The 15,172-nt window shown below is 30.4% G+C and overlaps 1 protein-coding gene across 1 annotated transcript in view; it reads right to left on the reverse strand.

Moving 5' to 3' along the window:
• Positions 1–1,298: 1,298 nt before the first annotated feature.
• The window catches only part of LOC106478034 (profilin-3-like), a 23,268-nt gene continuing 9,394 nt past the window's right edge, over positions 1,299–15,172 (reverse strand). The window contains exon 3 of the mRNA XM_013938541.2: positions 1,299–1,397. Coding sequence (XP_013793995.1) covers positions 1,300–1,397 — 98 coding nt within the window. The 3' untranslated portion in view covers position 1,299. The remainder of the gene's footprint in view (positions 1,398–15,172) is intronic.

The following is a 15,172-nucleotide window of genomic DNA, read 5'->3' on the forward strand; positions in this document are numbered from 1 at the left end:
GAAAATAGAAAAGATAGGAGTTTCTTATCTTATATTCTAGCTTGTCAGTATTGGTAATTTGAGTATCTAATTTGAAAGATACTATAGACTTTGTATTTAAACACCACAAACTTCTAATTTGAACCAATGCTGCATTCAACATACCATGTGACACAAAATTGATATTTAGGATTTTTTTTAATATTTACTTTTAAATTAAGAAATTAACTAATGTATAATAATAAAATTTGAATTATAATCTACAATTTGATAACAAACGTATTGACATATATTCATAAAATAGTAGTTCATTAAAATTTTTAATGCGAGTCTACAAACTTGAGGACATGCATGGTATTTGACCCAAAACCATAGGAAGACCTGTCTCGGTAGGGTTAAGTGATAGTGCAGTAGTGTTGTTCATATTACATTCAATTACAATAACTTTCAGTTTTATTTGCCAAATAATTTAGTAGTTCATGTCACTGATGACTAAATTTATAGCTTCTTTAAAATATGTATTAAAGTAGTAAACTTTTCTTTTTTGTAGTTAAGCACAAAGCTACACAATGGGCTATCTGTGCTCTACCCACCATGAGTATTGAAACCTGGTTTGTAACGTTTAAGTCCACAGACATAACGTTATTCCATTGGGGGAAGGGCTCATTTTTGAAAGAAGTTCAGTTCTTTGCTAGTGTCATCATGTGCATATTTTTTTAATGAACCTCATTAACAAAAATATACACTTTTAATACTTACACTCAAATCTTTAGTTTGAGATAATGTTTCAGTATAATAATAAACACAGTATCTGTGGGAGTAGCAAATATTAAAACAATGTGACTAGTAATTACTAAACATTTGGTGTTTCAATCACATTTCACTCACTGTGGCTACCTTATTATGTAGTGTATTGTATCCAACTGCCTAAGGCTTATAGAGGTAGTGTCACATGTTGTATATAAATGAGCCAATACTGTAAATTATGTAGTATTCACCTTCGATTGCCATGAATAACAGTATATTTACTAATCTTCTGTTGTCTCTTGTGTTCTAAAACATCCTTTCAGCCATGTAAGAATTACTATGAATATAACTCAACTTCTAAAAGGCAAAAGAATACAAAACTAAGGGAAACATATTTATAAATTACACACATTTCTGTGATATTTCTTTCTCTAGAAATATGTAAACACCAGAAATCTCCAACATTTCCAAGTTTTTACATGTCGAAAAAAAATAACATGCAAATTACTTATACACAACACTTCCATAATTTTCTACGTTATGTACCGAATCTCACAAAACTGTACAACTTACCTAATATCCTACGCTTCTGAGATATTCCCCTAACTTTTCAACAACCACATTCAGATGACCAGGTGATTCACCATCATCAGCGGCTACTACAAGTATACCTATATATAAAAGAAAAACTGTATGAATACATTGCCACAATAAAGAAAATTACTTCCTGCTACATACAGTAATTTTTTTTGTAAATTCTCTTCTATATTTTTGTGAAAAGTACAATTAAAAATTTACAAGTACTTCACAAACAGCTTAACCCTTAAATTACCAACCTGTTTTTATACTGTTCAAGACAAAGAACAGTTTCTTGTTCAGAAAGCTAACATTAAAAATTGTTTTACTGAAACAACAACGAGCTATATGGATATACTTGCCTGAAGACTATAGTCTAAAACAATCAATTATGTTAACACTATGCAGGATGTTTTATAAAATACTTCAAATGTTCATTCACTAGTTATTCCAGACAATATTGCCATACTGTGAAAAAAAAAGTAAGATATTAAAATGTGGCTGTAATAAAGCATGAAATTTTTTGTAACATTAACAATAAGCAAATCTGAAAATGAATCATTTAAATAGAATTCCAACTACAGATGCTAATTCCATAGCATTAAATATACAGAATTTTACTAAATTGCACAACACTGATAAACAAGGACTGAGATGAGGTTTTAATAATGTAAAACTTGTATAAAATGTATTTGATATACAAAGTATAAGAATGGCAGCAAGTGAAAAAAACTGAACGTTGGCAGTTTCCAACATCTTTACTTTGAACACCACTTTACAACAAAAAGTATTTAAAGTACAGTAAACAAATCAAAAATTTACCTTTCTCTTCCAATTTTCAATGAAATATTTTTAAAACACTCATACAACTTGGAGAAGAACATCTTCATTTCATATCAGTTTTTCACGAATACAAATGCTTGAATGATCACATTTAATGGGAAATAGTTGTTTCAGTGCTTTCATCTATCCTACCTTAACCTTACTTCACAGTTTTGGTCATGAAAATTACTGAAATTGCACATTAATGTAGCAAAAAGATGAATTCAAAAAGGAAAAATAAAATTGCATATGCATAAATTCTAAATTATTAACTAAATTCATAACCACGTTAAAAAATGTTACCTAACTGATATGCTGTAACATATACATGTAAAACCAGTGGACATATAACCATAACAACCAATACTGATGGCATAAAGTTTACTTTACAATTATAAATTAAAATCAGTGCCATGTCTTCACATGATATACTATATTCATTTTGTCTGGAACACAATTCCCATATTGTAACTGAGAATTCTGCCATGATCATAAGATAGGTACAGTAAAACTTAATTAAGCATTATCAATGACAGTTAAATAGGTAATCAAGAATAATATGAGAGAACCTATTTAAGTATGAGCTTTGCAGTAAATTTCAATTTCAAACCTGGAGATGAACTGAAGTTCAAAAGATAGCCACAGGAAATGTCTGCTACATTATTTAAAAAAACTATTAGACTACGTAATTAGACTTGTTTGTATGCAAATCTAAACATGCATTATTTGATTTGATTTAGCTAACCTTGCGATTTGTAATGTCAGTAAATAAGTAAACTTTCTTCCCCACTTTCTTTATATATTTTGCAGAAAATAGTGTTAAAATTGAAAAAAGACTACCAGTTATTTCAACTAAATATAACAACACTGAATTCTTTAGATTGCATTGACAAACTATTTGAAGTAGTTTGTCAACCAGTATATATCCTCTGAAGCTGTGTTTAATGTAAGCATTTGGTGCCCACTGAACATCACATAACCAATGCTCTTATTTTATTTGGATAGCATAATCTTCATCACAGAGGTTAGATTCTCAACAAATTCTTTATAATTATATTAACAAAATGTGGGAATAAACCCTCCAGCTTATATTAAGATTTTCTAAAACATACAGGAAGTATAACGAGTAAATAATTATACAAATATTAATAGATACATTAACTTATGGCAGAAAAAAAAAGCAGCAAAATCATTTTTGTGTTCAAGACAATTAAGGCCCAATATTTTATACTGAACATAGCCAAAATATTTATTCTATACAGTTTTCAAATTCTTGACAATAAGCTTAAACCTCAATACAACAGTGTTCTTGTTCTTTAAGCTTTCCTAAGTTTTTTTAAATTTGTAACTTGCATATTTTCATATATCATTAAATAAAATCCTAATGCATAATTACATTTATGATTCACTAATTTATCAGAAAGATTTTTGTACTAGTTTTTTAGTCCTGTAAATAAAACTGCCAAAAAAAAACTTTACACACTGCACTGGGAAGTCATGTTTTTATGACCTAAGCAGGTTGAAAGGTTGGTACTTGATTTGTGTTTCAAATAAATGTTTTTAATACCCATATTAGCAGTCTCTACCATATATTTACTTCAAGTGGGTTCCTAGACATCATGAATTATTTCCTAAATCCATCTTGTTTTGGGTTAATTAGCACAATTTTAAACACAATATGTTGACAACCTAATCCAAAGTTCACTTCTGTCTTAGTTGGGCCAATTTTAATAATTTCTATTTGTCTTAGAGGCATGAAACTGTATTAATTTTCTCTTTTCAAATATAAAGGATGCTTTACACTGTTAGAGATCCAATTTTATAAAAAAAAAATATTAAACCAAATCATATAAGAAAAATCTGTTTTAATTTAGTACAGCTTAAAAACTGAAGTATCAGTTAGCCACTGTGTTATTCCTAATGATGTCACTGAACTAGTAAACCAACAATATACAATACCTTCAATCAATTGTCAGCACTGTTTTAACTAAAGGTGAGTCCATATGAGCAGTGAGATAGTATATATATTTTAAAATTGCAAGTCTTTCAAAAAAATGGTTATACACCAACTAAAACAGTATCCTAACTGTAACCAGGCTTCATTATCTATGTTAGCTATACATATTCTAGAATATATTTGTTTTCATTCTATGCATTAAACCTTCCAGTTTCTTTTGATAAAGTATAAACAAGCATTTGGGATTATTTTTACATCCTTGAAACTTTTAAAGAAACTAATTCAAAAACAGAAACATCAGACATACTGTTATCAGTCAAGGTGGAAGTAGAAGTCAATTAAGAAACATTGGTTTAATCCTCAAAAAGATGTTGAAACAGCAGAAAGAAGCTATAAAGTACAAGTAGCAGTTTGGTGAAAACTTAACATCTATTGCTTTCTTTAAAATTATTTCAGCAGTTTTCTACAGCTTACAGATGATGTATCCTTCTTATCAGTTGAGTATTTTTGTAGAGACGAAAATGTCATTAAAGTTGAAAATATCACTTCAGTATCTAATATTAATTTTAAAAGTTTGATTAAAACTACATACAAACTGATGAAACGACTACAGGGTCACTTAGTGGAGCACATACCTCCGCCACATGGCGTTGATGATATTCAGCCCTCACAAAGATATTAAAATGTGTCCATTGTTATCAATGTACATGGACCACTTTCAGCATGATAAAGGAATAATATTCTACATCCATCCATCAAGTTCCATCAAAACACAATCAATTTTGACTGACTTATAATGCAAAAATAGCACACAAAAAATCAATCTCCATCTTAACAGATGTGGTTTGTTTGTTTTTTTTGCTGACCCTCCAAAAACTAATCATTTCCAAGTTGAGTCATAGTTCAAATGTACACCAATTTTCATCTAAATCCATTCAGCCATTTTCGAGAAATCTTGCTCACAAACACAGGTGAAACATAACCTTGCAGAGGTAACAAAAATGTGCCAAGGTATATCTTCTTACACAAATTCTTCTGGACTTTTAAGATTTCTTTTAAATTGAATTGCAAAAATATGTCTAACCTTAATTACTTTTTTTTTTTTTTTTCATTGTACATACATTTCACAAAATTAAGAAAAATAATTTCTGAAACCATTGCTCAAAAGAGATAAGATCTTTAATATCTTAAGTTAATCACCAACCAATTTTTCTTGCACAGATTAAACATGCTGAATAAAACTAAGCCTTCATACATTTTACTTGCTACTTATTATAAAACTTACCTGAAAACAGTGTAATCCCAACAGATAAAATCTTTCTATAATCAACCAAGTTTCAAACAGCATTGTTCTGTATCAAAAAATGGGACTTCACACGTATACTAGTGTGAAAGTCAGGTTTAAAATGTTTGCGGCCAACTTGAAAAATCTTGAGCTGGCATAACAACTTACATAGATTTTGCAGTTCTGGTATGTCAGATACAAATTATTACATATTGCCTCACAAACTGCTGTTTTTTTTCCATAAAAATGTTTATATATTGGTTATTAATTCCCATAACATTTACAAATCAGATATATACTAATTTACAAAAGTATCAATTTGTAAAAAAGGCCCAGGGAAACAGCAGAATTAAAAAAAAAGTACTATATATATTTGTAAAGGTACTTAGCAATGCTGGACCATCCCCTTCCACTATTTCCACATGAACCATTTGTCCAATACCAGATCACCTAGTGCTTAGCATGGCATTAAGTATTACTTTTGTTTGGCATTAGCTTCATATATTTTCCTATAGACTTAATTATTCATCTAGCTCACATTCATGGCTTTAAGGGTATCAAACCAACCATCTGTCAGACTGTTTGTCCATTTAGATTCAATATTTGGAGTATGTACGAGAGTTTCTATATCACATTTCACTAACATTGTTTCAGTCACTTCCTCAAAATGTGACACAAAAAGACAGAAAAACACAATGAGATATAATTGTAGGTTCAGTACAATGCATTTTTAAGCAACATGCTTTTTTTCATCACTACAAGTTGTATCTTAACTGTAAGATGTTACATTCCCAACAGCCCATTACCAAGATTCATAATTTTAAAATCTGTGTGTACATGTTACTAACTAACTTTTCAACTCACACCAGTTTTTCACTGTATATGTATTCATTTTAAATTAAACTTTGGTTTCTTAGTACCCTTACAGCAAATTGATCTGTCACATGACATAGTTCTAAAACCAGATTATTTTTTCCTTCTGGGTCAGTTCACCGTGGGAGATATAATAAAAATAAATAGATAAATGCAGATTTGAAAAGCACTAGTTTCACTTTAAGATGACCAACTTCTACAATCCTTACTGCCAAACATCATTTGCAGTTTCCAAAGATAGTTATAAAGTCAGGCATATGACTTAAATGAACCGCAAAAAAAAACAACCTGTCTTTAAAGTTAGCCCAATAAGAGAACAGAAAAATTTATTATCTAGTCGATCTAAAACTAGGAACAGCTCCACAAAGGGCCAACACTTTCACGTACTTAGATGCTTATCATTAACACCTAATCAGAATCAACCGTGTCCAAAGGAAACACAAACAAAACATCATACAGCTGGAAGATAAAATAGAAGAGAGTTTCTTGTAGTTAATCAGTGTCACAAGACAAGACAATCAAACTTTTTCCAGTGTATTAAACTACCTTGAAAGTTTGCTAACCAAACACTAGTGGCTAAAATTTAGACTATATCCCAGTAAGATTTATACTATAACAAGTAATTTATGTTAAAGTTAGGACATCAGAGAAAGAGTTGATGAAAAAAATAGAAGACAGGCAAGTCTGAATGAAGAAATATCACAATACACATAAAGGGGGAGATGGAGTATTTATTTACATTTCCTTTTAAAAGTAAGAAATTAAAACTTATGTAGTATTAAAATGGATTTATTAACCATGCTTTGATTCCAGTTTTATTTGCATAAATTGATATTAAAGAAGTTTAATTAAATTTTGAATGTAACTCTAAAAATTGCAAAATGTGAAATTTGACTTTCTTGTAGCGAGAGGGTTAAAATGGAACATTTACATGCTGTGTCTTTGAAATTCTTCCCAACCTCTGAGGCTTGTAACTCAGTTGGAAAATGCTGATCTAACCAATCAAATTAATGGAAACATGATCATAAACCCATCTTAAATTTCATGACTGACCAATCATAAGCTTAACTGCACCATCAATTTTAAGCCTAGATAAAAAGTATGTTCCATTTCAAAATAATAAAATACTCATGTTTGCAAATATCAAAACAGAATTAGTTTACATGTTATAAAAAAAAGCCAAATAAAAATGCATTGGAAAACAGGCATTAATATCTACAATCACAAACAAACGATTTATCTGAATGGTTTAGTAGCCTCATAGAAGTAGTATACATACAGAATTTCAGAGTATAAATAATCTACAACAGCTTGAATACCACTATGGTTCAGAAAGTTTTTTTTTTTTTCATAAAAAGTGAATTCTAGGATTTATGGGTAGTTACACAGTACTTTATGACTAGTTATGATATTATAAGTACTCATTTGAAGTGATAGAAGTTTACATCTAACCATTCGTACACAAAATTTGAAAGACTAAAGCATATGGGGATAAGTAAGATGAAAATGCAACGGGTTGTTTTGCTTTTAGAAAATAAGCTTAGCATTACTAACTTCCAGCTTTCTGCAGTGTCTGAAAATTGGTTTTCTTTATATTAATACGATTCTTCAGCATCTTATGTAAACATACAGAGATAGCAATGAAAATCAATAGATTGAGTGTTATGATGAAAAATGAGACAAAACACACAAATCAGGTGGAATGATTTAATTACTGACCCAGCTGATAGATTACAAGTTACAAAACCTTGAACTTAAACCATTGGCACAGCTCAACATTATGCACGATTGAAAAATATTCAAGCAAGCAAATGCTTTTAATAATGGATGGTTTTGAGGTTTAAATTTCCCACAAATAATACTATTTTCCTTCAAATTAAATACAAGGATCAGTTATGACTGACAGAAATCTGGTAAGTTTAAGCATGTCACTACCTGTACTTTGGTATTTCTGTGAAAGTTTATCCTCTAGAACTTGTGCAATGGACTTCACTAAATCATTCAGGTAAGCTTTAAGCAAGTATAGTTAGAAGTAACATGATTTCTACCTTGAGAGAAGTGTATAAGCACAATGTAATAACTGGCATAAAACTACAGTAATTGAAATTCTAAACCTATTTAGTATTTTGCCTTTCCCATATTTGCCAATGGAGCACTTTACAGTAAATGTTCTGTGCCTTAAATGATCAAACATACAAACAAGTATTCTTCCACTTCCTTCAAACTTAATCCTTGTTTTATCAATGATATTATGACTAGCTCACTACCCACTTTAACATATTTCTGGAATCGAGTTTGAAACTTATTTAAAGCAACATAGTAAGTTTGAAACATAAAACTTTGTCAATATAAACAAAACACTCACTGGAATAAGGAAGATAATCACTAAATACCAAATTAATAGGTTAACAACTGTTTTATGGAATCAAAGGTAATACAATGATTGTTCAAACATCCAAGCCCCTTTTGATAAAATACTCTTCTTGGGAAGTGGAAAGTCCTCAATCCAGCTGATTTTACACCTATTGAAACAGATAATGATTCTTTATCATAAGTTTTAATCATAACTTTAACAAAAAACATATAGGTAGGACACCAGGAACTATACAAGCTAACCATTCACAATTGCAATTATCCCATCCTATGTCTTAACTTGCTTAAAGTATCTATATTATGTATTTCATACCCATCTAATTGACCAAACTTAAATGTACAAATTTATGCACAGTAAGAGAATACCCAAGTTATTTCTGCACAAGTTTAAGTTTAAAAAGTTATTATACTTGAACATAATTTCAGACTATTATTTTACTTCAATTTCAATTTCTAAACAATTAAAACTGTTTAAACATTGGGCAAATTAAACTCAAGTACAATTTTAAACACTTAATGAAAGGTAAAACTTTCAGCAATATTTAGAGATAATCCATCTTTAATACTTAAGATAAATGAATAGTTGCTTAGAATAGTTATCAAAATGCAGTCTTTGAATAAATAATGATAGCATACACACGCACATATTCTTCAAAATATAGATGTCTATTTGCAAGACTTATTACACTATCCACTACATGTTTTCATGAATCAAAATGAAAAAAAAAAGTCAATGTTTTAATACTAATACTCTTTACCAAATGATTCACTTTGAGATTGCTGAAATGTGTGTGTGTGTGTGTGTATATATATATATATATACACACACAACATATATATACACACACACACACACACACACACACACACCGAAGTAGGGAAAGTATTTTGGCATTCAACTACTACAGTAGACACCCATTTTATTTCTGTAGCGGTAAGCCAAAGAAAAATGTCTTGTATGTTTTTATAGAGTTGAGTGTGTTCTATATAAATGATCTGAATATGCAGATCAACTAACAAGTCACATGATAACCATAGCCAAAATAAGTCCTGGTGAAATTACATGTATCAGTACTAAATTTTCACATTGCTTGGCAGTTTGTAGATAGTGTGATGCCACTGCAAATTTATCACTTTTAGGTAGGATATGTAACAGCTCTTACCAACACAAAATATTCACACACTCAGATTATAAAGCTGTGGTAAAACAGGAGATGTACAATTTTTAACATAGGAACATTCTTTGTACTTAATAGAACTGGAAAACTAAGGTATATGTATCAACTTGGAGCACCAAGATCATACAGAAAAAGATATGCAACAAGTCTTACTCCATACATGGTAGGCAAAGTGCTGCATTTTGTAAAAGGTGAAAACCCAGACCAATCAGTGGTAAAAGTTGTTTCATGACCCAAACAACAGTATGAAAATTAAGGTTAGCAATTTTAATTTATGATATCCAAAACAAATGTAAATACAATATATATCAAAACAAAATTCATGGCTTTCATCTGCCTTGACCATTACTTTGTCTCAATAAGTATCAGAAAATGCAAGAATGGAGATGTAAAAAGAGACGAAGCTTGTTATTCATAAAAAGTTGACAGCACATAACCATTAAATTCAACACCAAAAAAAGATTCTTCAAAACAATACACATCTAATTTTTACTTAATTATTTCAATTCATTCCAAACAGTTCATAAGGAGTTTGATACTTAATACTATATTTATTTTATTAATCATACACACATACAGACACAAAAACAAAATGCAAAAGTATGCATTTATTGTAAAAATTAATAAATCATAAAATGTCTGAAATACAAACAAACAGCATGATAACAATTTTTAATTTTTGAGCTTAATTTACACCTTTTTTTAGTAAATTTACAATTGATAATGAAATAAAAACCACTTCCAGTTTGCCCCTGAAGAAGAAAGGTCCACCTTTCAAAAGTGCTCAAGTTATAGGGTTTTTATTCATCTCTATCAAGACTTCTTGAACCTACGTGTTTTTCTAACATCATGAATAAAAACCACTTAGTGATACAATAGCATGTTGTGCTATTATACAACATACCTGTAACTGCATGTGTGAATAACAAGTTTCACACATGCTTATTAGCAATAATACAATCACTGGCCTAATGACATCATGCTTTAGCCTGCTTTATTGAGATAATTTTTTGAAATATCTTGTATATCATTAAAAACAATACAAATAGATAAATACTATCTCACTATATCTTAATTATAAAGGTTACCACTGTACTCCTTTTAAAAATTATAAACAGCTGTTTCAGAAAGTTCCCCTGGCCCTACTAATCTCGACAGTTACCTAATGACTTCAAGCTAGCAAATTTAGTCCATAAAATAAAGGGAGCTCTATGGCAAATAAATTGTGATAAAGAAAATAATCCCAGCTTTCAGATGATACATTTCTGTTAGCTTTCAAAGATTAGAATTGTAAAACAAGAAATGAAGTCAGTTCATCATTATAGATTTTTACAAATACAACTTCAAAAATTCACTGTTTTCAAAATATTTGGCTAGAAATAAACAAACAGGTACAAAGACTACAGCTTTGTAGCTTTGTTTCATTTGTTGATAGTTTTATCTCTGCAGACAGGAAGTATTTCTACTCCTCAATAAAATTACAGTTGGAAGCAAGATTAAAATTATGGTTAATTTGGATTAACTATCAAGATAAAAAACTCATGCAAAAATAACAATGAAAAAGTTAAAAGTTTGCTTTAACCAAAAATTCTGTTTTCATTTCAATATCTATATTTTATTTTCAATAAATGAATTTTATGTTTGCCTAAAGTTTATAGCATTAACTACATATAAAAGCAAAAATACTGTACAATTAAAAAAACTATATCTTTTATAGAACATTAAATTTATTGGAGTTTTTTTCAAATTAATATTTACACTTAAACTCTAAATTTCCCCGTATTGTTTTTTTAAACTCTGTACTGAGCAAGTACCAGATTAATTACAGCAATAAAATTTTATTTTGGAATTACTTAATTTCAAATACAATCTTAATACACATACCAACCAAACAGGCAATAAGTTCCCATGGACACTGAATAAATCACTGACTATTTATTTTTTCCTACACATTCTGACATTGGGCAAATCCAACGGTGTATAAGAGTGTGTCATTGTCACATTGCCACACTATAGCAATTGGCAAAAGTAAAATCTAGCTACAAATATAAATAGTTATTTTTCAACAATTCCACTTAAAGTAAGAGAACCTGTTGATATTTTTTTCTTCTAGATAATCTCAAATGAACCACAAATTGTCATGTTAACAAAACTTAATTCTACAGAGTTAAAAGCTTTGCACAAAGGCATATTTCAATCAGATCAATTAGTAACACTGCTGCTACTTGTAATTCTTCATGGTTGATAATGAGAGGAAAAAAAGAAGCAGGAGTGTAGTTTGGCAAAGTACAACAATAAACTATTTACAAAAGCATATTGAGAATAATAATAATAATAATTAATATCAATGAGGAAATTCAACACCATGGTAAGTACTTTCATTTTTATTGCAATATTGTTTCTCTCACTACTCTTCTTACTTCTCACTTTTAGATATTCTTAACCATATAAGAAAGTTGCAAGTTTGATTTTCATTCTTGTACATCCTAGATTGAAGAAAAACAACAACAAATGAATCTCACTGCATTTAACAATTAATGCACTTGTGTTCTAAAACGTGTTAGATGTTCAACACTGCATGGTCAAGTAGCAGGATCATTACAGTTGTAGCTAATGTATTATTTTCTGTACCTTGCCTTTCCAGAAGTATCTCGATAGCCCATGAATAAAGTGGATTAAACTTGTGTAACATGACACTTGTAGGACAAGAGGCTTAAAGTGAAAAAAAGAACATGGTTCAAATGTATGTCTTTGTTCTTTGTTGAATATTAATGTTCACAACTGAAATGCTATATTGGCAACAAGGAAACTACAACATTGGGTGCAGAGAACACAAGAAAGAAGGGTATTGAATCCATACTCCAGAAAAAGCAGCTGACATTAATGGTTTTATTGGACAGTAGAGTATATGTTGCATGCTAGTAGTCTCTAGTAGGTTTTGCATATGATGTCGTTCATCTTCTACTACATAAAGATGTGTTAGTTGATTTGATTAATTTTTCTTTCTTCCGGGTTACCAAGTCACTTATTTGTGCTTTTTACACTGTTTATCTTTAATAAATGTAAGGTGTATTTGTGTCACTTCCACTGTTCTACCTTTTTTTTTTTATTTCTTCACATGTTATGTTTTTAGTATTATTTCAAGCTGCAGCTTAGGACACTGTTACGTGATTATAATTTTGTCAATTTATTTTGGAAAAATCTGTCATATTCACAGTGCTGTCCTATTTTGTTCAACTCAAAATTTACTATTCCTGTGTTCCTTTTCTTTCATACTGGTTCAGAACTATATCAATCTTAGAAATTTTAGGTTTTTTCTGTTCCTTTAAATACTCATTTAATGATATTTCCCATCCTGCATATGTTCCTGTTATAGGGGTCATTTGCTGTTACAGTTTCTTTTTCTAATTGTTTATACAGTGTACGTACTATTTGGCTAGCTAAAGTCAAACGTTCTTTCTTGATTGCTTATGTACCTTCTATATCAAAGTTAACTTGTAACTACTTGTTTATAAATTTTAGTTATTTTCCTAACAGGCTTAAAAAAAACAGGAATCTTGCCATAAAACTGTTCAAAACACTATTAGCCACCATCTTTTGTTTGTTTGTGTCTGTGTGTACATGTTCAACTTTTGTTTCATAAAATCTCATTTTCTGCCATATTTAACTTTGAGTTCTTCCAGACCCTCTCTTAATAAAAGGTCGACATACCATCAGCTGTGATGAGTGAGACTAAATATCCAACAAGGTTGAAGTTTCCACACCATTTGACCATATGTGTTGACTTTTCTATCGTTTGCACTCAATGTTAATGACCCTCAGATGTTGTTTGTTAAGCACAAAGCTACACAAATGACTATGTGTGCTCTGCTCATCATGGTATCGAAACCCGGTTTCTAGCGGTATAAGTCTGCAAACATACCGCTTTGCCACTGTGGGCCGACCCTCAGATAGAACCCGAAATGACACCAATATGTAGTCGTTCGTTTAATGTTCTAAACGACAATATATACAGAAAATTAAGAATGTTAGCTTTCTACAATATTAATGGTTAAACATAAATATTTACACGGATCTTTTAAAATTAAACTGATTGATTTGTTTAAAATTGTAACCTAATTGAGTGTTGCTGCATCATCTCTTTTTCATGCTTAACGGCGAGAATAGTAGGGGACACAAGTATAATTTTGGTAATGTAGGAGTCATCTTCAGCTAAGACAGTTTTATTTTTCTAACAGGTTGGTTGGCCTCTGAAAAGGGTTGCCTTCCGATGTTGTGCAGGCAGTAAATTTAAGCGAGTTTAAGAGAAAGCTTTATAAGTATATGAATGATAAGGTCTGGCTTTAAGATTAAAAAAATTGTAACAGTTTTGTCTAGAGAATGTGACAGCTGAGATGGACCAATAGGTCCCTTGTTGTTCCGCTGTGCCACCGGAGGGGCGGGGGGCTCGAAACTATAATCAGTATATTAAACATGTACTAAATCAATACTTAAAAACACAGTTGGCTATACTAACTGTCTCGTTCAATATTCATGAAAATGAAACATTGAATGTGATAAAACTTTTCAATACTTATAACATCAATTAGCGAAGTGAAAACTACAGAATTAATGAAATAATTAAGAGTTTATGTGTGTATATATACAAGGGGCTATGCTAAATAGCTGGCTCGATCAAATAATGGATATACTAAGATGTGTGTGATAAAAATCTATATATGTAATACTCTATGTTATAATAGTGTTTTTACTTATATTCAAAATTTATTTGTCACGAGCAAATTAATTATTATTTGAAAACAATCAGCTACACTGCCTTTCACTGTTTTGAGTATGTAGTTAAAAATAGATTTTGATGAAATCACTTGTTGATCTACATCACTCTGGTGGTTCGCTCACGAACTGTCTTCGCTGTTGACCTCATCATCCTACCCCGCCCTCTGGTTAAACTGTGACCACCAGCAATGCGCTCTGGCAGGATACAACTTCCGTTAATTGTCATAGCGGTGGACAGCTTCCACCTGTCAAATGCTTTGCCAACTACTAATGTATATTTAATATGAACACTATTGGTTTTGAAGTAATCCAGGTGGAATGTTTCCTCTTCAAGTTGGTTGCAATTCCTGTGTTTATGTTGCTGTACTGATACAGTTTGTATTGTCTCAATTTAACTTACTAAAATTTAGGTTATTGTAATAGTGACTTGAATTTCCTGTTGCTGTGCAAATTTAGTTGTGCTTGTGTGGCAATCTTCCATATCGCCAATTATAATATAGTGTATGTGTTGCTATTTATGATTGTAATTTCATTACTAAGAGACAAATCTCATACATATATTTACAATATACTTAATGTTGAAAATACATTGTTGAAACTATATAT

Source organism: Limulus polyphemus, unplaced genomic scaffold, assembly GCF_000517525.1.
Source record: "Limulus polyphemus unplaced genomic scaffold, Limulus_polyphemus-2.1.2 Scaffold174, whole genome shotgun sequence".
NCBI lineage: Eukaryota > Metazoa > Arthropoda > Merostomata > Xiphosura > Limulidae > Limulus > Limulus polyphemus.